This window comes from Electrophorus electricus, chromosome 1, assembly GCF_013358815.1.
Source record: "Electrophorus electricus isolate fEleEle1 chromosome 1, fEleEle1.pri, whole genome shotgun sequence".
In the NCBI taxonomy this organism is placed as follows: Eukaryota; Metazoa; Chordata; class Actinopteri; order Gymnotiformes; family Gymnotidae; genus Electrophorus; species Electrophorus electricus.
In genome coordinates this window covers 14,420,775-14,443,393 of record NC_049535.1, presented here as the reverse complement: position 1 = coordinate 14,443,393, position 22,619 = coordinate 14,420,775, and the positions used below count along the sequence as shown (strand labels likewise).

The following is a 22,619-nucleotide window of genomic DNA, read 5'->3' as shown; positions in this document are numbered from 1 at the left end:
GTGAATCCGGGAGGGAGACGAGTGGAAGACAGCATCACACCCTCTGGGCACTACGAATATCTCGTCATGCCATTTGGGTTGATGAATGCAACCGTTTTCCAATGGTACATCAATGAGGTCTTAAGAGAAGCCCTTGACAGGTACCTGTTCGTCTACTTAGACCACATTTTGATATACAGCCAAACTGTAGACGAACATGTTACCCATGTTAGGCGGGTCCTCCAGCTTCTGATCGAGAACCAGCTCTTCGTCAAGCTGGATAAGTCCACATTCCATGCACGAACCATCTCCTTTTTGGGATTTGTCGTCTCCCACAACAAGCTATGCATGGACCCCGGTGCGTGCATGGTGTGGGCTGTAGAGAACTGGCCTAGACCCACCTTGGTGCATCTGGTCCAATGCATCCTGGGCTTCACAAATGTTTAACACAGGTTCATTATGAACTTTAGAATGGTTGCAGCCCCACTGACCGCGTTGACCAGGTCGGTTCTGCAGGTTGGTTCTTCGAGGCCCAGCAGGCATTTGAAGAACTAAAGCACTGTCTGATCACAGCTCCTATTCTTCAGCTCCCTGATCCAGAGCTTCCATTTGTAGTTCAGGTAGATGCATCCTAGGTGGGTGTTGGTGCGGTTCTGTCCCAGTGATCGGGAAAGGACAAAAAACTGCATCCCTGTGCCTACTTCTCTCAGCGTCTGTCCCCTGCAGAAAATAATTATCACGTGGGAGACTGCAAATTACTGGTGGTTAAGCTTGCCCTTGAGGAGTGGAGACACTGGCTGGAGGGGGCAAAACACCCCTTCCAGGTCTGGACGGACTACAAGAACTTGGCGTACATACAGCAGGACAACCGACTTAATCCGTACCAGGCCAGATGGGGACTGTTCTTTGACTTCACTTTATCATACCGGCCAGGCACTTAGAACGCCAAACCAGATGCTCTTTCCTGCCAGTGGGAATCCTTGCCTTCTTCTGCTCCGCCCTCAACCGTTATCCCCAGGGCCCGCATCATAGCTCCAATCCAGTGAGGGGTTGAGAAGGCAATATGTCGGGCTCTCCTTGCTGAACCAAACCCCGGTGGAGGCCCTCCGGGGTGGTTGTATGTACCTAAGGAGGTTAGAGCTCAGGTCCTCAAGTGGATGCATCCCCCTTTTTGACGCACCCAGGAGTCACATGGACGCTTGAGTTTCTCTGTTGGTGGTTTTGGTGGCCCTGCATGGAACCCAACGTCCGAGCGTTTGTGAACTCCTGTCGCACCTGGGCTCAGTGCAAGGACCCCAGGACAAGGCCCGCTGATCTGTTGCACCCAATGGCTGTCCCTTCGCTCCCTTCCTCTCACCTGTCACTCAATTTTATCACCGGACTGCCCCCATGAAGAGGCAATACAGTGATTGTGATGGTCTTCCATAGGTTCTCCAAGGCAAGCTGCTTCTTTGCACTGCTAAAACTGCCATTGGCAAAGGAGCTTACAAAAGTTGTCCGTCTTCATGGGCTGCCTAGCGATATCATGTCAGACTGTATTGTGTTCAGTGGGCCCCTCCGACCCACTGGGTCTGTGCATGGTGGACGGTGCACCGGCGTACACGGTCAAGCGCCTCTTGTACGTCCAGCAGGTTTGTGGTGGAGTCCAGTATTTGGTGGAGTGGGAGAGATACGTGCCCAAGGAGCGGTCCTGGGACATCAGGAGTCACCCCTTCCGGGGGGGGATCCTGTAAGGGTTGGCACCAGGCCGAGGCCCCTCCGGCCACCAGGGGGAGGCTTCGAGTCAGGCACACTACTAATAACCCAACAGCTGGGCTAGGTCTATATAAGCCCAGTGACCCAGTCACTCAGTCACTTTGCTAAAGTTTTGAGCCAAGCTCCTAGCTAGTAACTCTGGGTATTGAGGTCTGTGAGCCGTTGTGCTACACCTCTCTTCCGCTCTGCGAGGGTGCCTGTTTCTACACGTCCCCTCCCTTCTCCAGTTTTCCCTCTCGAGTCTGTCTCTCTCCCGAGGCTCCCCTTAGCCACTAAAGTTCCTCCCTGTTTTCTGGTTTTGTTTGGGAAGTTTAAGAGTTTGGTTTTCCCCAGTGCATCGAGGCTGCCATTCTTCCCGTGGCGTCCTTTGTTTTCCCTTTTTCCACGCTTGGCATGTTGTTTAGTTTTTCCTCCCGTTTTGTCGTCCTCCATTCCTTTGAATTGCAATATACACGCATGTCACTTTATGGCCACTGCAGTCTAGAGGGGGCTCGTTCACCTCAAAACAAAGCAGCCTGGGTTCCCCTCCTCACCTTTGATTTTTTACTTCCCTTGTTTTACCTGTTCTAAGATCTAACCGTTTTGCACACGGGCTTACCATCATTAAAGTGTGGTAGCTCACCCAGCAGTGTTGGTGTCATCACCTATCTGTCCTGGGTTTAAACCCCATTACACAGATACTTGTATTCTTTCTGTCCATCAATTTGCTGATGTTCAGTTCTAGAGAACTGCTTTGTTCACTTCATTTTTTTAGTGTTGCACAAAAATATGCAAACATTATGAGCCAGCCAACAAAGCACATTTATATTAAGTTACAAGTTAATTTTATCATTACACTAACATTATAAGTAAAATTTATTAAGCGGAATTCCCTTCACTTTATGAAATGGTAGCAGCACGAATACCACTGACAGTTTCAAAGCTGAAACACTTCAGAACTCTGTGAGCACGTGTTCTGTTAAGTAAGCTCCAGTTCTTACGCTGGCTTATGGCTCCGTGATGAGTAAGGTCTTAATTTACTGACGTACGTGCTGTACATAGTGGTGTGGACGTTATCAGATGGTTTTTCAATTTGCGTGCGTGCTCTGATGGAGCTTGGCATGAAGCGCCCAGACAGACTGGGTGTGAAAGCACCCTCTGGTCTACAGGACTCCAGTCCCATCTGCAGGATGCCACGGTCCCCAGCACTGCCACATACAGGGAGGACCTCTTTGTTTGCCCATCTTCTGCTTCTAGTAGGAGCTAATCAGATCCTTGGGGGTCCTGCCTGCACATTGCAAAGCTGAGAACTCAACCTGATCATCTGTGATACAGTGCACTTCTGTACCGCCAGGCACCCCAGGGGGTAAAGCAGTTGGCGACATTCGTTCTGCCCTTCTAGGCTAAATGTATTGCATTAGGCAGCCATCCCATTATGATCTGAGCAGTGCTTTGGCCATTTGCTCTAGAGCCCAATGTGCATTAGTCTAACTGCGACCTCTTAAGATCCAATTTCACGTTAAATCGAACAAAATGTACTGGACCATTTTCCACACCTGTTTATTCCTGTAAGATAATGTCCAGTTGGCTCGGTGGTTGGCATGCGCTTCAGACTGCATTGTTTGTGCATGTGCGTTTGGATGGGGTTTTTCCACCCCCCTGCCAATAGGGATTGCGAGGCGGTTTTGTTATTATATGTAATTACAGCTGTCTGAGGCACCACAGCACACCGCGCAACGCTGGCGACTGCACCATGCAATCACACACCGCATTCAGCTCCACTAGCCACATCAGCAGACGCTTAAGTGCAGTCTTATATCACAGCTCCAGGAAGCGTGTCACACTGCAGTAAACGCGTGCGTGTGCGTGTGTGTGTGTGTGTGTGTGTGTGTGTGTGTGGGACTGATCTGTGATCAATAAAGTGTTATGTGTTATTTACTCAAAATGATTGCATAGGGCTTTCTAAAGTAATAGGTATACACAACAGGTTTAGATACAAACCACTGTTATTTTGGAACAGCTTAATGCACTTTACACACTTAATGTGTGTGTGTGTGTGTGTGTGTGTGTGTGTGTGTGTGTGTGTGAGTGTGTGTGTGTGTGTGTGTGTGTGTGTTTGCCTCACAATCACATTAATGCTATGGCTACTAGAAAGGCAAATTTACAGCCCTGGCATTCACAGATGCACCATGCATCTACCATTCTCACACATGTATCTCCCAAACAAAGGGTACCACACATCTTTTCTGCGTTTCAGCTCCCACTACAACTTGGCCAGGCCATCAGGAGTCCTGCACCCTTTGATTATCTGATTCGTTTGTATGAGGAGTCGGAACACAACAACAACAACAAAAAAATAAATAAAACCCAGTCTGCCTGCGGATTCCCAAGGACCTGGAGCAAAGGTCGCGTGTCGTACAAATTTACCCACAGCCAGAGTAATACCGCCTGTCCTCCGCGTCCCCCCGAAGACACGCACGTGCACACACACACACACACACACACAAACACCAATTTAGGGCTGAAAGAGAAGCGTCACCTCCTTCTGACCTCTTGTTGCCATAGCGACAGGCCATGGTCAGCGGGGGCCTGAAAGGGCCGGGAGGAAACGGCAAGAACAGACGGCACGTCTCCGAGCAGCAGATTGTGTACTTCCTCTTTGTGTGTACGGGAGATTAGCCCCATATCTCCATTGCCTTTCATTATGACTGTGGCAGAGAGAACAGAGGCAGGCAGGGCTATCGCCACCTGCTAGCCTGAGCTGAATGTTGCCCGTGTAGATAATGAATGATAGGCAGGATTTCAAAGATCCTGGGATGGAGGGAGGGTTTTCTGCAATATATTGTGTGGGTTTAGAGGGGTGTGTGTGTGTGTGTGTGTGTGTGTGTGTGTGTGTATGGTTGGCCATGTTGTATGCTGTCTCTGTGTCTTTGTGTGCCTTTGTGTGTCTATCTGTCTATCTGTGTGTCAGGCATTGGATCAATAGGATATCAAACAAAAATATCTTTGTATATTATCTTTTTTTTTTGTATATTGTCTTTTTTACACTTTAGCCATCTGAAGCTGTCTTCCACTTGCAACCACCCAGAAAACAACATTTTCTCAGCTGTCATGGAGAATCGAATATCTGCTTGATGTCTTTTGTCAAAGGCAGCGATCTTGAGTTCTGTGATGGTGTCTAGATCTGGAATAATCCCACCGCTGAACTGACGGGAGCAGAACTTTAATGGTGTGTGGTGCCTTTTTATAGAACTTAGCACTACAGAAAGCTGTTCGCTACTAAAGACTCACTTCTCATTTATCACATCTAGAAACGTTATGGTCAGAAAGACCATTCAGAAAGACCAATTCTGACTGTGTAGTAGGAGAAAATGTGATCAAACTTTCTGTTTCTGGCTCGCCTTTCTCACTGAAAACAATTTAACTTGCTTTCAAAACAAAAGAAATAACAGCCACCAAGGGACATTAATTCAAACTCTGTGGTGAACAGAAGAGTCCAGGAACCGATCCTTGGGTCTTTTTGTGAAGCGCATCTTGCAGATCTTGTGGTGCATACATATGGGCCATTACAGGAATTTTGTGTAAGTTCTTCTAATGATAAAATATGCTCAGAGCAAAGGAACTTCATGAATGTCCCCAACAGAAACAAGAAGTGAGATGTGTGGGGTTTTCGGAATCCTCGGAAACCTCCTCCAGCCGTGTGGGATCATAGCCACTGGATGATGGTGGCATATTCCCGCCTACCTGTCCTAAGATGACAGTGCTTCTGGAAGATCTCTTGTGGTTCCAGGCTAACCACTCCTCTCCACATCCACCCTCTGGAAACCAATGTGCACCCTGTCATCGTGACATCAATGTCATCACAACACGAAGGATTCTTCTGCAGCAGTTCTTGTTGATGGGGAAACTGAGTTTAACAGCAGCGACCCCATTAAAACCTCTGAAGCACCTGAATTAGTTTGAAAAGGTTTTTTTTCCCTGTCTGATGCTGACATACTGAACCAGATGACAACATAAAAGGCATGAAAATGCTGGTGGAGACATTATATTAGTCCGCATCAGAAACCTTTTCATTTCAAAAACAAAGCGCCTAAATAATTTCTTTTGTTTGCTGAGGTTGAGATTAGGGTTAGGTGCAGGTATGGTAGTATTTAGCTGTAGTACAATGCAGATCAAAGAAAAAACAGATCAAAGAAAAAACTGGTTTCTTCTGGGGGAAGAAACTAGCCCAGGCTTCAGAGCCACATCTTCCAGGCGGTAATCACGTGCTCTGACTACCTGGCTAATGAGAAGAGTCCTTTTACCTTCCAGAAAGACGGTCCCATCAGACGACCCTCTCCTTCAGGCAGCGCTGGTCTCCACCAGTGTGCCATTTACTGATCATCCCCTTGACATGGGATAAACGTTTTTCATCTTCTCCTATAATAGCTCACATGAGCAGCTGTTCACATCATTCATAAAATTGCTTTTCTAAGCAGGCGTGCGGATTTTAATTCAAATTTGCCTGCATTCCCATAAACACAGTTGCCAGATATTAAAATTATACGTCTTTGGCACGTTCATAAGCCAAAGCGCAACGCTTTCGACAGGCTTTCATTGTAATGGCTTTCTCAGCTTGACTGCTCAAAGCGTCTGAAAGCTCAGGCTTCTTGTGCCTGCCTGGCTCACGCGATTAGCCTTCTTCCCTCTGCGTGTTAGTCAGGCACAAAGACCATATCAGCTCTTAAAATGGCAGCACCTAAACCCGGCAGTGACGTGTAAAATGATAAATGAAGAATTGGAAGGCTGCCATTCTGCACACTATCCACTAAGAAGGCATTAAATAGCAAGAAGCACCACTGTGACACCACCACCTTGTGGAAGATTTCCTGTTCTCTTCATTTCCTAATTTTGGGTTGCTAACCATGAGTGAGTGTGTGAGTGAAATAAAAAAAAATTTAAAGTTAAACAGAGGCAGTTTTTCTGAACATAGTTTTTCTGAGAAGCTGTGGTGATGTACAGACTTTGGGTATACCCACTTACCATCAATCCACAGTATTTCCCATCCGAAGTTCATTGTGCTTTTTAGGCCTGGAAGACACTGTATATGTATCCAGAATTGCTCTTTGACTTTCACTACATGGCTACACGGAGCACATGTACATTACATGCGTAGCATGATACTTGCTAAATCGGAAGCCGTTTTAGATGTAGTCTGTTACAGTTTGTTTTTGTCGTTTGTCTTTTTCGAGCATTCAATACTAATAGAGCCGTTTGTGTCTTGCGGAGCAGACACCGACTCGGACTCTGACACTCTGCTCCTGTAATTGAAAGCCAATTAGCCAGTGTTAGAACCGCTGCGGAGCGTGGGCGCGAACGCAGATACAAACGCAGCTGCGAGCTTCATATCGGAGCACCGATGGCAAAAACACAGCGGCTGCGTGTCGGTCGGGGCCCCAGCACTGCTTATCCTTCCTGCTCATTTCCTGCTCGGTCGGGGTGCGGGGACTCGCTAACCTCGTGTTGTTCTCTCCGACGCGATGCAGCATCCAGCCGCTGCCGATGTTGCAGGCACACGTGCTTTTTCCATTTGACTTAACCACTGACGGATGTGGGCTAACTGTCGGTCAGAAAATATCTCCCACAACCCCCCCCCCCCCCCCACCAAGTGTTTATGTTTATGTTTCAAAGAATATTTCAATATTTCAAGTCTAATTCTAAGAGTGCAACACATGCTGTAACAGTTTCTCACTGCGTTTTTCCCAGGCAGAATGGGCAGTTGCTGATCGGTTGCTCTCCGGCACGATGCAAGCGCCCGTTACTGCTGTGGCACTTGGACGCGTGGACCTGCAGTCCTGGGTCCCCAACATTTCTGCGCTCCCCGCTGACTCGGCCTCGCCCTTCCCCCCAGGCCATGCCCCCCTCCCCAATGGATCGCTGCAGAACTGGACGGAGGGCGGCGGGGACTTTGCGCCGAGTGCCGCTGGGGTCCTCATTCCCCTCATCTACGTCGCCGTCTGCGCCGTGGGTTTAGGCGGCAACACGCTGGTGATCCACATCGTGCTGCGCTACTCCTACACGCAGTCCGTTACCAACATCTACATCCTGAACCTCGCCATAGCCGACGAGCTGTTCATGCTCGGCCTTCCCTTCCTGGCAGTGCAGAACGCGCTGCTCTCCTGGCCATTCGGCTCGCTGATGTGCCGGCTGGTCATGACCGTGGACGCCATCAACCAGTTCACCAGCATCTTCTGCCTGACGGTGATGAGCATCGATCGCTATCTGGCCGTAGTGCACCCCCTCCGCTCCTCCAAGTGGCGGCGGCCTCAGGTAGCCAAAGCCGTGAACGTGACGGTGTGGGCCGTCTCCTTCGTTGTCGTCCTGCCCGTGGTGGTGTTCGCCGACGTGCTGCAGGATGACGGCAACTGCAGCATCGTGTGGCCGGAGCCGGCAGAGGTGTGGAAGGCAGCGTTCATCGTCTACACGGCTACGGTGGGCTTCTTCGCCCCCCTGCTGGTCATCTGCCTGTGCTACCTGCTCATCGTTGTCAAGGTACGCAGCTCCGGGCGCCGCGTGCGAGCCACATCCGTGCGGCGCCGTAAGTCGGAACGCAAGATCACGCGGATGGTGGTGATCGTGGTGGCTGTGTTCGTGCTCTGCTGGCTGCCATTCTACATACTGAATATCGTCAACCTGTTGGTGCTGCTCCCTGGGGAGCTCCGTGGCCTGTACTACTTTGTGGTGGTTCTGTCGTACGCCAACAGCTGTGCCAATCCCATTCTGTACGGATTCCTCTCGGACAACTTCAAGCGAGGTTTCCGGAAAGCACTGTGCCGCTCAACCAGGCGGGTGGACAATGAGGAATTACAGCAGGGCACCATGGGAAACCATACTCTGCCACTGGAGGAAGTGAAAAGAGATCTGGAGCCCAGAGAGTGTTTGAGAGAATCCTGTCCACAGACACAGTGTGAGAGGGATAAAGAGGAAGAGGAAGAAGAGGAGGGAGTAGAAATAAGCTATATGGAGAACGCCACCCAGACGACCGAACTCTACAGGTCTGTACAGAACGGCTGCAGGAATGGGCAGCTGGAGGGCACTAGGACCGTGTTCTCACACAGGGCTGACAGCCAGGGTGCAGAACCCAGTAGCGGAACCAGGATTCGGGCGAGCAGGGGTTATATTAGTCCGACCACTGCTCCTGCTCTCTCTCGCGCTTGGAAGGAGAACGTGCAACCGCTGTCGGAGAATGCAACAGAAACCGTCCTGGAAATCAGTTACCTGTGAGCTGCCCCCCACCTCCCCCCAAATGTAAATATTCTTTTCAGAAAATAAGTCATCAGTAGTGGTCTTGTGCTTTTAATGTTCCTTGGAGTATTGTTAATTGGGCTTTACAAATAGAATACCATATATATTTCTGGATTAAAATTCAGTGCAACAATTACAGCAGACTTAAAGTTTAGTGCTTAAAGGATTCATATTAAGGAGTGGTGATAATGACTTTTCTAAGTTTTTGTGACTTAATCAGATGTAATAATTCAAATTGATTTTTTTTTTTTGGCAAAGCTTAAATAACGTTCAATTTTTTCACATTGCATTGTCCTATTGTTCATCTTAGTGTGTGAGGAGCATATTGCGTTAGACATTGCCCATATTGTATTTTGATCTTTAAACGTTAAAGCTCCCCAACAGAGCTTTTCTCCAGCTGGGGACACCAGTGACTTTCAGGCAGCGCTCATGAACAAGGACACAGCATCGTTGAGGTGCGGCACCCCGTCCTGTAGTACCCCAGTTGTGTTTTTGGTTTTCAGAATTGCCACCTTGTGGAGGATTCACTGCCTGCTAACTGTGAGTGAGTGAGTGAGTGATCGGGTATGTGAGTCAGTCCACTCCCACGAGGTGCTTCACATCTAACAAGCACATACAGCGTCACTAATTTGAAGCGCCAAAGCTATTTCAGTGCCAACAGCACCACCCAGTAGTGAATTATATTAAACACGAGTGAGTGAGTGAATATCACAAACCGGATCCATGAGTTGAACCTAATCTAACAAGAGCATCTGATTGCAGAATGTGGAACAGCAGTCTGTCACAGCGATGCTATTGCGCATGCGGGTACACACCTTCACACTTCAAAAGTGATTAAGTATACAGGCATTTCTTCATCCATCTGCTTGTTTTACAACCTTTTCTTAGTTATTAGTGTTTGCTTGTCAGTTCATTGTCAGATCTGATTTTAAGCCCATAATTAACATTGTACTGCAAAATGAACACATCAGAACACACAAAAAAAGAACACACAAGCTCATATAAAGAAAAAAAGAACACACAAGCTCATATCCAAATACACTGCTCTGAATTAAAATACTTATAAAATACACTTCTAATGTACTACCAAAGACATTCGTAAATGGTTGTTTTGTAGGGAATATACAATTCCATTCAATCTCACACTGTGTGCTTTGGCTTTTAAAGTGATTCTGTGTTTTCAATGTTTTTTGTTGTTGATGTTGGTTGTTTTGTTAATCCAAGGTACTGAAGTGAACACCCTGCACTCACTGTACCAGCAATGCAGAATTTTGCGACCCCTTCTTTTACTCAGCAGTGCCTTCTGTCCGAATTCTAAAAGCTGTTGGACAACTTTAAAAAAAAGAAGTCATTATGTATTTTATGATTTAAAAGAATGACTGTAAATTGAATTGTGGCATCAATAAGTTATGATTGTCTACTCACTGTTACAAAACATAGTGATTGTTAATAAACACATTTACTGTGGGTAGCAATTTTGTTTATTTGTGTGTGTGTATGATAGTGTAATTAGTTCAGGGTAGTTCTGGCGGTTCATACGGATTTGGGGGATTAGAAGAGGGATCCAGGCTTTACATTGCAAAACGCTTGGTGAAACCCATTGGCGCTTACATGCTATGTAGCACAAACGAAAAAGAGCAAAAACAGGAAGTGCCCTTCTCGTGCAATGATATTGGTCGTGCCAGCAAGTTCCACTATAGGAAATGACATCTGACTTCTGCATTTACAAAACAGTCGTCTACAAAACAGCAGGGCAAATGTAACTTTTGTTTAAGGTGTCTACATAGCTGTGTTGCATGGAAATTGATGCTCGGTCATGAATAACGAAACAGCATTCTTCTTGAAGTACTGCTAATATTAGGTAATGTGTGAATGAGAGGTGAGATATTAACAGATGTCTAGTGTGAGAGTGTTGATGCATTTTTTTTTAATCTTTTGTTTAATTCTGTGCACAAAAGGCAGCTGATTTATCACCGAGTAATGTAACAAGATGACGGCGTGCATGCTGCAGGCTGCATAAAGACTGAGTGTTTGTTTTCGAACCAGATCTTGCCTGAAGCGTGCGAGTCTCCTGCAGCCAAGGTGCATTCGTGGGGCCACGGACGGACCACGTGGCAGACGGGAGGGACTGCAAGCCCCAGGGCCTTTGTGCGTTTATCGCTGTTTTTACACGACACGAAATTTAATTTACATTTTTAAAAAGCTACAATGAAAATGGCATCTGTCAATAAATAAACATCACACCTTACTGATTTCTTTTAAAAGAACAACAAAAAAATGAACTGTATTGCTGTATTGCCACACGTTTGCTAAGTGGCATGTTTGTACTAATGGTGCATTCTGGAAGTGAAAAGCACTTCCTTTTATGTGGATTGTTTGTTGTGGGTTTCACAACAAAAAGCCTGAGAAATGCCTCTCTCTAGTGGCCGTGCGTCCAATCGTAAGGTCTTCATCGTCAACACACCAGCAGGGTGCAGAAATGTATTTACATTTACAGAAATGGAATGCTCGTTTTGAATTGATGCGTTTTTTAAATTGTGCGAGTACTGAATAGACTAGGGTCTCTGAAGCATTCTTCTGTTAAATGTCACTGTATTCAGAAGAGGGAGGCAGTTTTATTCAAAGTGCAGCCATATCAAGAGGAGAAATGAATCTCTAGCATTTACACAACCTGACTTTTAGCTCAAGCTATTAGTTTTTTCTCAATTACTTACATTCTAAAAAGCCACAAACTCTAAAGGATTGTTGCAAAACAACGCAAAAGCCATTTACACAGAGTTTTAAAACACACAACTCCCAAGAGTGCCTGCATATTCAGAAGACCCAAAAATTATCGTTTCTACAAAGCAGTGCAGGAACCATTAAGACGATGTCCAAAACTGCACAGTAAGGGAGTAATTCCCTGCCATTGCCTGGGGACTCTGTGTGTACTGTATCCCCTTACCCAAGACACTGGACCAGGCTAGGGAAGGGCTTGATTAAACAAATCCGACCTATTTGAGTAAGAAAACCACACAGGAAGTGTGCAAAGCAAGGCATTCCCAGGACTAGGACTGAAAATATGCGATTCAGAGACCCAGTGGATGACTGTAGACCTGCTCAGCTTCAGTGTATGTGCATCTCAGTCTGCAGTTGAAACTGCTTCACTGTGATCCACGACTCAGTGATTCATTGCAGCAAATAATTTAGTAAAGGTTCTCTCAGACAAATGTGGAGGAAATAAATGCTTCGCCCAAATAAAGGCTCTGGCTGCATGTTCCATGAACCAATCTAAACAAAAAATGCACGTAAAACACAACACCTGTGTGAAAATGTGCAATTTACCCTGCAATTCTGCAACTTCGATTACAAATGCTTTGGTGCATGTTTCTCGCTCAAGGGTGGTGAGGTCTTCACTGTACATTTAGTCCGGTTTCTTCACGGCTCGAACAAATGCAGTACTGAGAAAGTGTAAAAAGTAAACTGACTGCAGTCGGTTTGGAATTAAGAGTGTGCTGCTTTATCTTTATTTTCTTTTTCCAAAACAACTGGACATTAACTGCAGAGAAGTGAATACAAACACCTGCTGGATTCGTTTGTCAAACAAAAAGTACCAACGAGCCCCGTGCTTTGAACATTTCGCCACCCGTACGGGTTTCTCCAAACCATTCTGAGCGCACACATGGATCCGGGGGATTTTGGCGACCACGTCTAAGCAACGGAGATGAAAGGCAGCCGTGGTCATCGTGGGTTTCCGGCGGGAGAGACATCTAGAAGGCTGACAGGGGAGCGGCTCGCTCATTCCGGCACAACGTCCCCAATCCACTTCAGGTACGGTGGATTGCCCTGGTCAATGGGCACGCTGATGACCTCGGCGACTTCGTACGGATGATTGGACCTGCACGGGGAGCCGAGTGTCATCATCTGTGCCACTGGGTGCCAGCTTTTCAATCGGGTGTAAAGGACTTACCACCGTGGTTAATGATGACTTTTGCTCGAGCGAACGGGTTAGATAGGACACGCAAGGCAAAAAACAATAACAAAAGTGAATTAGGGCTTCGTTTTCTTTTCGTCAAAGCCCACACAAAATCGCATGCCACATGCACTGGCAGTTCAGTGACCCTTTGCTGTGAATGTCCCTAAGGGACGGTGGCATACGAAGGCAACAGTGGAGCCATCTTTCTGTGGGTAAGAGAAGAGAGCTGTCGGGACTGGAGCATACCTAACAAACTCAGCCAGCGCAGAGATCTTTCTGTGGGTAAGAGAAGAGAGCTGTCGGGACTGGAGCATACCTAACAAACTCAGCCAGCGCAGAGATCTTTGTAGTCCTCGTCTTAATCATCTGAAAAGGGGGGAAAAACATTTTCTTCTCAATTCATTCATTAAAATCCTTTAGAGGCATTTCAGTGGACTGGTTTCAGGTGATGTTTTAGGTAGTGTTTCCTTTCACCGTGCAAGAGATCCAGACACACCATTACTCACCAGTAGCACTTCACTGCCTTCCTCGATCTTGCCCTGCCATTCATATCTGCGGGGACACAGAGCACAGGGCTGTGAGAAGCCCAGGCAGAGACACTAAAACACAGCAAAGTCCCAGCGGACGCGTGCCGGCACCGATCTGCTGGGACCTCGAACCACTCACGCCATGTCCACTCACTCTGTGTGTATCCAATAAGACTCTCTTGATCACGATCTCTCACACACACACACACACATGAAAAGCAGCAAGGCCAGTATTTAATGACCGGCACTGGCTTATTTACACAGGCCTTTAAATTTTGGTTGTTGGTAGTCAGGCAAAGGGTGGTCTTTGCTATAATGAGAGGCAACCTAGCCATCTATCTACTCACTTTATTTGTGTGTGTGTGTGTGTGTGTGTGTGTGTGTGTGTGTGTTGTAAGCATCCTGACCAGCCTCATTTGTCCCAGCAGATTGATCAGTGGGAGTTTGAACAATGACGGCATGATAAATCATTTTGGTCAAAATAACAGGCCAATCTACAGCCATGTCACATCAATGGATCTCCAATACATTTTTATTATATGCCAAAAAAGATTTGCAATGGCCATATACAGCAACATAATCACAATATTTTGTCCATATGGTGCAGACCTGATTACTTATTCAGTTACTCACACTGATGTGATTTTGGGTACGATGTTGACACAGGCTGCCAGTTTCTTCTCCACTATACCTCTAGATAAACAGAATGAAATCAGGAACTAATGATGTTCTATTCAATCACAAGGCTGTGTAGGCTATTGTATGAACAAGGGAGCTTATACCTGGCCAGCTCTTTGGCCACTGTGTCATTGGGGCAGGTGACGAATGCTGCCGAATGAGTGCCGGAGGAATAAGCCTCGGTCGCCATGGAGAACGCTCGCAATCCCACAGTCCTCAGCAGCGGGAGCATCAACACACTCAGAAAAACTGTCTGAGGAAACAAACAAACAAAAACCATTCAGTGCGTCACAGGCTCATAACAGACATCGCTTGCATGTGGTCAGTGAGGATTATCGCGAGGATTTCAAAGGTACAAATTCCCAGTGCTTTTCACAGTACTGCATCATAAGGAAATCCAGGAACACCATGACAGGTAGTGAGGACAGAAGTGCATATTTTGCAGTGTATGAGAAATCTAAATCAATGTTATGTAGCTGTATATGGACAGTACCATACAAGTACACCACAAATGTTCTGCTAATATAAAACTATACATGTGCTCTTCTTTACTCTACAATAGATTCTGAACATAACTGAAGAGGGTTAGGTTTAATAATGGAAGAATATAAGCAGAGAGAGTAAAGTCAATAAAGGTGCTTGCCACACAGCATGTACCGCTGCCCCACGGTGGCAGGGCAACATCACTTGACACACACAGTTCACCTTTTGTTGGCCCATTAGAATTGCCATGCACTTGATAGTTTTCATGTTGTTGTGTTATGGCAAGATGGACACTAAACTGTACTGCTGTTGCCCTCCATCAGTGCAGTTTAACCAGACCTTGGTGTATGCAGGAAGTTGGGGGGCAGGGTTGCATGCTTTGATTTTGGGGGATAGTTTTACTAATTCTGTGCAGACCATGGAAAGCCTTTTGTCATAAACTGAAATAAATGCATAATAGCTGCATTTGAATTTTGAAAAAGCAATTTAGCAGTTTTTTCACCTCAGAATTTTGTATAATAAATTTCTACACTTCAGTGTGCGCTAAGATTCTGCCAATGTCATGTTCAAAGGGGAAATGTATTTAGCAGTTTCCGACCATTGCCCACACGTGACAGCATTGCAATAGTACCAAAATAAATGCCATGATGATTTCTCCCATTGTAACACTCACCACAAAGAAGGCTTTTAAGAGTGTCCCTTTCACGTTGTCTGCAGGTGGCAACCCCAACTGCATTGCCTGCACAAGCGACATGCAGCCATGAGCCAAACGACACCACCGCTGCCCTACACACTCTTCCAGCGACCAGAAAGAACTCGAGCTCTGGCGTGTCGTGCACCTGCAGTGTCAGACATTTTATCGTTTGCTGCTCCTTTGGGGTATGCAAGGGAATGTCTTACGCAGCACATCAAGACTTGGTCAGTCGATGCTGTACTACGGGCCTTGCTGCCCTCGCATACTAAGCGCGTGCCCAAATGTTGCGACTTTTTGGCACGTGTGCTGCAAGGTGGCGCTTAATCGGCTATTTTGGGGCGATTCACGTGTGCTGTGAGCTGGCTTAAGCGATTAAGTGAAAAGAAAATGAATCCTGCGAGGGCAGAAGACCAATTCTAGCAAATGTAGAATATGGGCGCAGTAAATTATATACAGTGTGACAACTGGAATAAAGAGCCCTTATGCCTTCGATTTATTAAGTTTAAAAAAAAAAAAAAAGCACAATGAAAGGAAATGATATAAGTAGCTATCTGCAATATTTCTGCAGTCAGCAGCGATTGTCCACTGCAAGTCTCGCTATGCTACATGAACCACTTTATGGCGTCTTTGCTCGTTTCTGTAAGTGCATGTAGCGAAGTAACCAGGCAGTAGCACACAACACAGGCTTTTTTTTTTTTTTTTCGTCGAGTACGTTGGTGACTTAAGACTCGGCCTTGCTCGCCAACCAGTTACAAAGTGGTGAATGAGAACCTCCAGTCCATAACTATTGTGCACGCATTGTCACGTACATCTACACTTTCCTATTTGCACCTAGTTAGCTATATATTGGTGAATGGTATTATATTTGGTGTATATTGTTATTTCTGGATTATCGCGGCTGCCCTTACCTCTGAAGGGGTGTGACGCCCGCACGGATACAGCCGATAGCGGATGCCGTAAAATAGCCAAGAACTGTCGTCAAGAACTAGATCGGTCTTTCTTTCTTTTTTTAATTTTCAATATAGAATCTGCTTAATCAAGAGGTAAATCAAACTTATTTCTAAATTACAAATTATGCAACTTTTTTAAGGTAATTGTTTGCGTTAACGAAATACTATCGCTAAGTTCATTACAGGAAGTTCAATACGCTTTACGTTACGGGTCTTGTGTTCCACTTCCGCCGGCGCGAGAGCGGAAAAAAAAAACTGACATCTTTTTCGGGGACAGGTATCGTTAAATCCTTTAACATCGGCGTTTTGTGCAATTGCTTATTAAAGAAAGTAACAATTTCAACGAATTTGTGTGCTAAAGTATTGTTGCGTGTGGTTATTAAACAGGTTTTGAATTTTAAAAATATTTTCTCCGCAAATGGCCTTGGTTAGCTAGATGGCTAACTAGCTAAAATGGCAAAAAAAAATAACGTTGAATAGTGTCTGAAACTTGTTTCTATTTAAGTTCTATTTTTCTATTTAAGTTCTTTACGTGCTGTTGATACAACCCTTGCGAAATAATGTAAGATAACGTTACTCAGCTAGAACATAGTTATAGCTCTAAGCTGTGGTCTGGTTTAGTAGTTTAGCTAACTAACCTGCACGCGTTAAGGGTTTTATAGTCGTGTCGTGCGCGCTCGTTCTTTACGAAGGCTCTGCACAGCTCGCGACGTGTAAGCTAACGGTGGTCCGTGATGACTAGTCCACTGCGCAAGCCGACGCGCGCCGCACAGATGCATGCGCGCGCTTGAAGAAAGCAGTGCTGAGCTGGCTCTGAGCCTCACTGTATGCTGAAATGCTAAATGATGTAAATATAAATGTGTCAGGTGGCCTGTGCTCTTAGGTCCTACCGAAATTTGGGAATACTTCACATGGAGGTGTGGGGAGGGGGGATTTTCATACAAAATTTCATTTGTAAATGAATGCAACCTTCTTGTGGCCTGATGGCGTGTGTGTGTGTGTACGTACCCCTCCTTCCGTTTTGCGTGTGAAGATGATGGCAAAGTTCCTAGCCCCAGTGATCCAGGACAACCCGTCAGGATGGGGCCCCTGTGCTGTTCCTGAGAAGTTTAAGGACATGCCATACCAGCCCTTCAGCAAAGGGGACCGTCTTGGCAAGGTGAAGACTCTCTCTCTCTTGCCCTGTGAATGATGTGCATTCTACAGCACGCAAATTGACCTCCAGTCCGTGGTGATAATCAGTTTAGTGTGTTTCCCTCTTTTGTGTCACGTCTATCAAGCAGGCAGCTCCAGTACTCCGTGCGCTGTCAAACACCTGTACTAAAGCTTGCAGGAGAACAGATGCACCTGTACTAAAGCTTGCAGGAGAACAGATTTTCAGAGCAGTTCCTCTCGTTTTTGTGTGCATTTGTAGGTGGCAGACTGGACTGGAGCAACCTATCAAGACAAAAGATACACAAGTAAGCCTGTGACCAGGCCACAGGGGGCACTCATGTTTTTGTATTTCTTGTATTTGTTATTCCACACCAACTTTGCTTGTGTACCTTTTTGGATGTTGTCATAATGCAGGTTCAGAGAAGTCAGTGTATCTCTCTCTGTCCCTGTTAGATAAGTACTCGTCCCAGTTTGGAGGGGGGAGCCAATACGCTTATTTCCACGAGGAGGATGAGGCAAGCTTCCAGCTGGTGGACACGGCCAAGACGCAGAAAACCGCCTACCAGAGGAACCGCATGCGCTTTGCCCAGGTACACCCCGGAACAGGACGGCCCTGGAAAAGAGTCCGACATCCAGGCGGCCAGCGACGGAACTAAGCCGTCTGTTTAGACTTGGAGAACAAACTTGCTGCGAAGGTTTCCCGGTCGCTTTCGAAACCAGCGTACGCATTAAAACGGCAGTGTTTAAGCTGCGTATGTAAAAGCATATAAACGCTCTCCCTGCTGTGGCGTGTTCGCAGAGGAACCTGCGGCGGGACAAGGACCGGCGGAACCTGACGCAGTTCAACATGCAGACCCTGCCCAAAAGCGCCAAGCAGAAGGAGCGCGACCGCATGCGCCTGCAGAAGAAGTTCCAGAAGCAGTTTGGCGTGCGCCAGAAGTGGGACCAGAAGTCACAGGTGCGTCCCCCCACCGGCTGCTCCAGGCGCCTCCCACCGGGCGGGAGCACAACTAACTGGACGAATCGAGTCCTGCACGCTGACGTACAGAGCGGTACTTGTATTCGGACGGGTGAATCGTGTTTTGAATCCCCTTTCTTTTGTCTGTTAAGTCAAATCACGTATTCGTATATGATGCCAAGTAATGAATTGGAGTATTTTACAATTCAGACTGAAAAGGTCACATTTGTACATATTGAAAGGGTTTTTGTTTTTTTGTTTTTTTTAATGAAACAATTATATGCGAAGTGGTTTCATGGAAAAGTAATTGATGAGTTTTCTAATTGCTAAGCGCAATGTGCAGCTGTTGATCGATCAGTGGAAATCAATAAGGTTTAATAAGTGGTCCCAGATTACTGCTCTGATATAAACCCAATCCTGCACTTTGATGGATGGTCAGTGATCTTAATGGACCTTATTAGTACTCATCAACTACTAGGCTGCGCTTCCTTGTTGTTTGCCCTGTCCGGGGTGTTGGCAGCTGTTGGGCTGGGACACAGCCGTCAGCGAAGCGTCTCGGTAGGTGATGAGCGCTGTTTGTCCGTACTGTTCCACAGGCCCAGCTGAAGCCCAGAGACTCGTCCGTGGAGGTGCGCAGCGACTGGGAGGTGAAGGAGGAGATGGACTTCCCACGCCTCATGAAGATGAGATACATGGACGTGGCTGATCCTGTAGACATGTGAGCAAGCCACGCCCGCGGGCACAGTCGACAAATGGCAGCCGCTGGTGTAAAACTGTCGTCACCTTACTGGTAGTTGTAGCTGTGTGGTGATCCCCTCTCTCTCTCTCTCTCTCTCTCATGCGTGCTTTCTCTTCGTGGCTCAGTGAGTGCTGTGGCGCTCTGGAGCATTACGATAAAGTGTTTGATCGCATCACCACCCGTAATGAGAAACCACTGAAGAGCATCAAGAGGATTTTTCACACTGTCACCACTACCGACGATCCAGTCATTCGCAAGGTAACGCCCTACACATAGGTACACTACTCAGCCTGGCTGTTACTCTTTTAATTGGCTGTGTATGCTTTTAAAAATGTAAAAATTCTATGTCCCAAAGACCCACTGCTCCGCACTTTCCCGTACTGTAACACCTGGCAAAATGGAGCAGGGGTTTCATTAACCATTAACTCCCAACTCTCTGCAGCTGGCTAAGACTCAGGGCAATGTCTTTGCCACCGACGCCATCCTGGCCACGCTCATGTGCTGCACGCGCTCGGTGAACTCCTGGGACATCATCGTGCAGCGTGTCGGAAACAAGCTCTTCTTCGACAAGCGTGACAACTCTGACTTTGGTGAGTGTGCTGGGAGGCAAGGCAGGGGTCTCCTTAGATTAGCATGATACAAAGCAGCCGAGTGCCCATCTCAAGCTTGATGCGCCGCACGGAACTAGCACGTCTTCACGTGCCACGCAAGTAACCCACATGTGTGTCGCGCTCAGATCTGTTGACAGTCAGCGAGACGGCCAACGAGCCGCCCCAGGACGAGGGGAACTCCTTGAACTCACCACGCAACCTCGCCATGGAGGCCACATACATCAACCACAACTTCAGTCAGCAGTGCCTGCGCATGGTAGTAGAGCAGCTCTCACACACACACACACACACACACACACACACACACACACACACACACACACAGCTGCCCGGCTGAAGAAGCTAACGTTATGCGTATAAATGCGTTTGGTCAGGGAGCGGAGAGGCACAAGTTCCCCAACCCGAACCCGTTTGTGGAGGAGGACATGGATAAGAGTGAGGTGGCGTCCGTGGCCTACAGGTAAGTGTGAGCCCGCCTGCCGAGGGTTGAGGGGTGGGGGGTCTTCATCACCGGCACTGCGCTGAAGGAGACGGACTGTGTCCGGTAACGCAGTGCCAGCCTTGGAGTTACCCACGGCAACAGGTTTGAGGGCTGCTTTGCATTTCGTGCTACCGCACTGGTGCATGTGTGCCAGAACGGCTCTTCTAAGGTCGTCTTAAAAGTGACCTTGGTAGGAAGTGCGTTAGTTTTCGGAATTGGGAGGGCTATTCCCAGATCTGTTGTGTATGCTTTAAATGTTCTGTGAGTGGTTGGTACTGTTTTAAGAAACTTGGAGAAGGTATTAATGGCGTGGGTGGGTGTGCGTGCGCGTGCGTGTAGGTACCGGCGGTGGAAGCTGGGAGAGGATATCGATCTAATTGTGCGATGCGAGCACGACGGTGTGATGACTGGGGCGAACGGAGAACTGTCCTTCATCAACATCAAAGCGCTCAATGAGTGGGACTCCCGGGTGAGAGAGGGAGAGACCCCACACAGATAGACGTGGACACTTTACAGCCATTGTGCTTCATGACCTCTGGTTCACTTGCGGTTTCTTCTGTCAAATGTCTGATCATGTGTAGTGCAGTCTATACAATGTGCTCAGTGTTATGAGAATTTGTGTGTGTGTGTGTGTGTGTGTGTGTGTGTGTGTGTGTGTGTGTGTGTAGCACTGTAATGGAGTGGACTGGCGGCAGAAGCTGGACTCTCAGAGGGGAGCTGTACTGGCCACCGAGTTGAAGAATAACAGCTACAAACTGGCCCGCTGGACCTGCTGTGCCCTGCTGGCAGGCTCAGAGTACCTCAAACTGGGGTGAGAATAAACACACACACGTTCACACAGTAAAGCCATATGCTTTTACACACTTTTGTGCCCTGTACGCTTGCATACCCGTTCACCTGTTCACAGTCATTAGCTTGCACACACTCGCACGGCTGTATTGGAAAATCTTGTTAAACACACCACAGATTTTCCTCTGCAACATCCCTGCTCAGCCACACCCTTCTAGTTAACGTACTCGGTGCTGAACAGATGTCCACTACCTTAAAACAGGAATGTTGCAGAAAAACAATTGAAAACCCATTTGAAGTTGAAATGTTTTTGATTATTTCTACTGGTTTTTAAAACGGCGAGAATGGGGGTCTTGGGTGAGAGCTCGGCGCACTTGTACCCGTAGCGCCGCGTAACCCAGCACGACAGAGCCGGCCGCATCGCTTGCGGCTGTGTCGAGCACGGCGGGGCGGCAGCCGTGTTTTCTGAGCGCCTGTTTTTCTCCTGCTTGCGCCACAGGTACGTGTCCCGCTACCACGTGAAGGACTCTGCGCGCCACGTGATCCTGGGCACACAGCAGTTCAAGCCCAATGAGTTCGCCAGCCAGATCAACCTGAGCATGGAGAACGCCTGGGGCATCCTCCGCTGCGCCATCGACATCTGCCGCAAGCTGGACGAGGGCAAGTACCTCATCCTCAAAGACCCCAACAAGGTGAGCACGACCGGGTGTCCAGACAGTGAGTCCGTCCCCGACGTCAAGCTTGACACTCAAGACCTGTGTGCCCCTGAAGATAAAGGTGGTTGCTTAGTAGAAGTAAAGCCGCGTCCATTGTCGCGTCTCCGTAGCATCTCTGAAGTTAACGGTTAATTAAATGATGACGACCTCTGTGAAGATGAGAGAACTAGTGCAGGGTAATATGTGGAGAGCTGAAAGCACAGAGAGAGGTCATGACCTTAGAGGGGAAAAGGAAAGAGAGGAACCACACATCCCTTAACCAGACACAGAATTTAAACTGTGAGGTCACCCCGTGACTTCATGTGATGTGGAAAATGAGCCGTGTGTGTGTGTCATTTGCGTCTACAGCAAGTGATCCGTATCTACAGCCTCCCTGATGGAACCTTCAGCTCCGACGAAGACGAAGATGAGGAAGAGGAGGACGAAGATGAAGATGACGAAGGTAAAATGGCTGAAGTCTGTTGAACCTCGTGTCCCACGCACCGTTACGTTAGCTTTTACAAAACCACGACACAGGGCACCATTCCCCAGGCTCTCAACACACGTGCTCCATAACAAATTCATCTTAAATCGTCGCATAGCCTGTGACACCAATGTACAGTGATGTCACATTTTCCAAAATTTTCCAAAATCAGTCATTCTCATTTCTTTAGTATTCTGACACTCCCCTCCACCTGAGATGCCCTTTCTTAACATGTGAAAACATTTAAAACTAGAACATTTGGACATTTGTGCATGTTTTTGTATCTTTCCTCCCAGATGAAGAGAGCTGAAGTGTTGGATGTACTGGAGGGAAAATGAGACCAAATGAGTCGGCACCAACTCTGCTCGTCACACAACGGGGCGACACACGAAACAAGGCTTATTATTAAAAAATTGAGCAATA

At 47.2% G+C, this 22,619-nt stretch overlaps 3 protein-coding genes across 7 annotated transcripts; 2 read left to right on the top strand and 1 right to left on the bottom strand.

Annotated features, from left to right (window-relative positions):
• The first annotated feature begins 7,497 nt into the window (after window positions 1-7,497).
• Window positions 7,498-8,976, top strand: LOC113580352 (somatostatin receptor type 5). The gene has a single exon (XM_027014854.2). It carries the CDS (start codon window positions 7,498-7,500, stop codon window positions 8,974-8,976), a length of 1,479 nt encoding a protein of 492 aa, XP_026870655.2.
• A 3,497-nt stretch (window positions 8,977-12,473) lies between these two features.
• LOC113579664 (protein CutA homolog) lies at window positions 12,474-16,370 on the bottom strand. Of its 5 annotated transcripts, none has more exons than XM_035526304.1 (7): window positions 16,243-16,370; window positions 15,314-15,479; window positions 14,262-14,410; window positions 14,113-14,172; window positions 13,459-13,504; window positions 13,269-13,318; window positions 12,474-12,874 (listed from the first exon to the last, which is right to left on the bottom strand). In XM_035526304.1, the coding sequence occupies exons 2-7, from the start codon at window positions 15,392-15,394 to the stop codon at window positions 12,775-12,777; spliced, it is 486 nt and encodes a 161-aa protein (XP_035382197.1). In that variant the 5' UTR covers window positions 15,395-15,479; window positions 16,243-16,370; the 3' UTR covers window positions 12,474-12,774. The 5 variants fall into 5 exon arrangements, with proteins under 5 accessions (XP_035382197.1, XP_035382206.1, XP_035382217.1 ...); XM_035526313.1 differs by having other exon boundaries at window positions 15,314-15,379; XM_027013758.2 differs by having other exon boundaries at window positions 12,783-12,874; window positions 13,199-13,318.
• Window positions 16,371-16,486: 116 nt separating this feature from the next.
• eif3d (eukaryotic translation initiation factor 3, subunit D) lies at window positions 16,487-22,619 on the top strand. Its single transcript, XM_027013747.2, has 15 exons — window positions 16,487-16,561; window positions 17,318-17,443; window positions 17,699-17,744; window positions 17,893-18,029; window positions 18,239-18,397; window positions 18,994-19,115; window positions 19,262-19,394; window positions 19,579-19,726; window positions 19,873-20,003; window positions 20,122-20,207; window positions 20,568-20,697; window positions 20,897-21,039; window positions 21,517-21,709; window positions 22,082-22,175; window positions 22,493-22,619. The coding sequence occupies exons 2-15, from the start codon at window positions 17,318-17,320 to the stop codon at window positions 22,504-22,506; spliced, it is 1,662 nt and encodes a 553-aa protein (XP_026869548.1). The 5' UTR covers window positions 16,487-16,561; the 3' UTR covers window positions 22,507-22,619.

Excerpts from the sequence above, each read along its gene's own strand:
- LOC113580352 (XM_027014854.2), top strand. The coding sequence starts at position 7,498 with ATGCAAGCGCCCGTTACTGCTGTGGCACTTGGACGCGTGGACCTGCAG.
- LOC113579664 (XM_035526304.1), bottom strand. The coding sequence starts at position 15,394 with ATGTCGCTTGTGCAGGCAATGCAGTTGGGGTTGCCACCTGCAGACAAC. Across the intron at positions 14,173-14,261 it reads GTGGCCAAAGAGCTGGCCAG|AGGTATAGTGGAGAAGAAAC; the intron begins GTATAAGCTCCC and ends CTGTTTATCTAG. Across the intron at positions 12,875-13,268 it reads GCGCTGGCTGAGTTTGTTAG|GTCCAATCATCCGTACGAAG; the intron begins GTATGCTCCAGT and ends CTCCCCGTGCAG.
- eif3d (XM_027013747.2), top strand. The coding sequence starts at position 17,318 with ATGATGGCAAAGTTCCTAGCCCCAGTGATCCAGGACAACCCGTCAGGA. Across the intron at positions 17,444-17,698 it reads AAGGGGACCGTCTTGGCAAG|GTGGCAGACTGGACTGGAGC; the intron begins GTGAAGACTCTC and ends GTGCATTTGTAG. Across the intron at positions 21,710-22,081 it reads TCCTCAAAGACCCCAACAAG|CAAGTGATCCGTATCTACAG; the intron begins GTGAGCACGACC and ends TTGCGTCTACAG.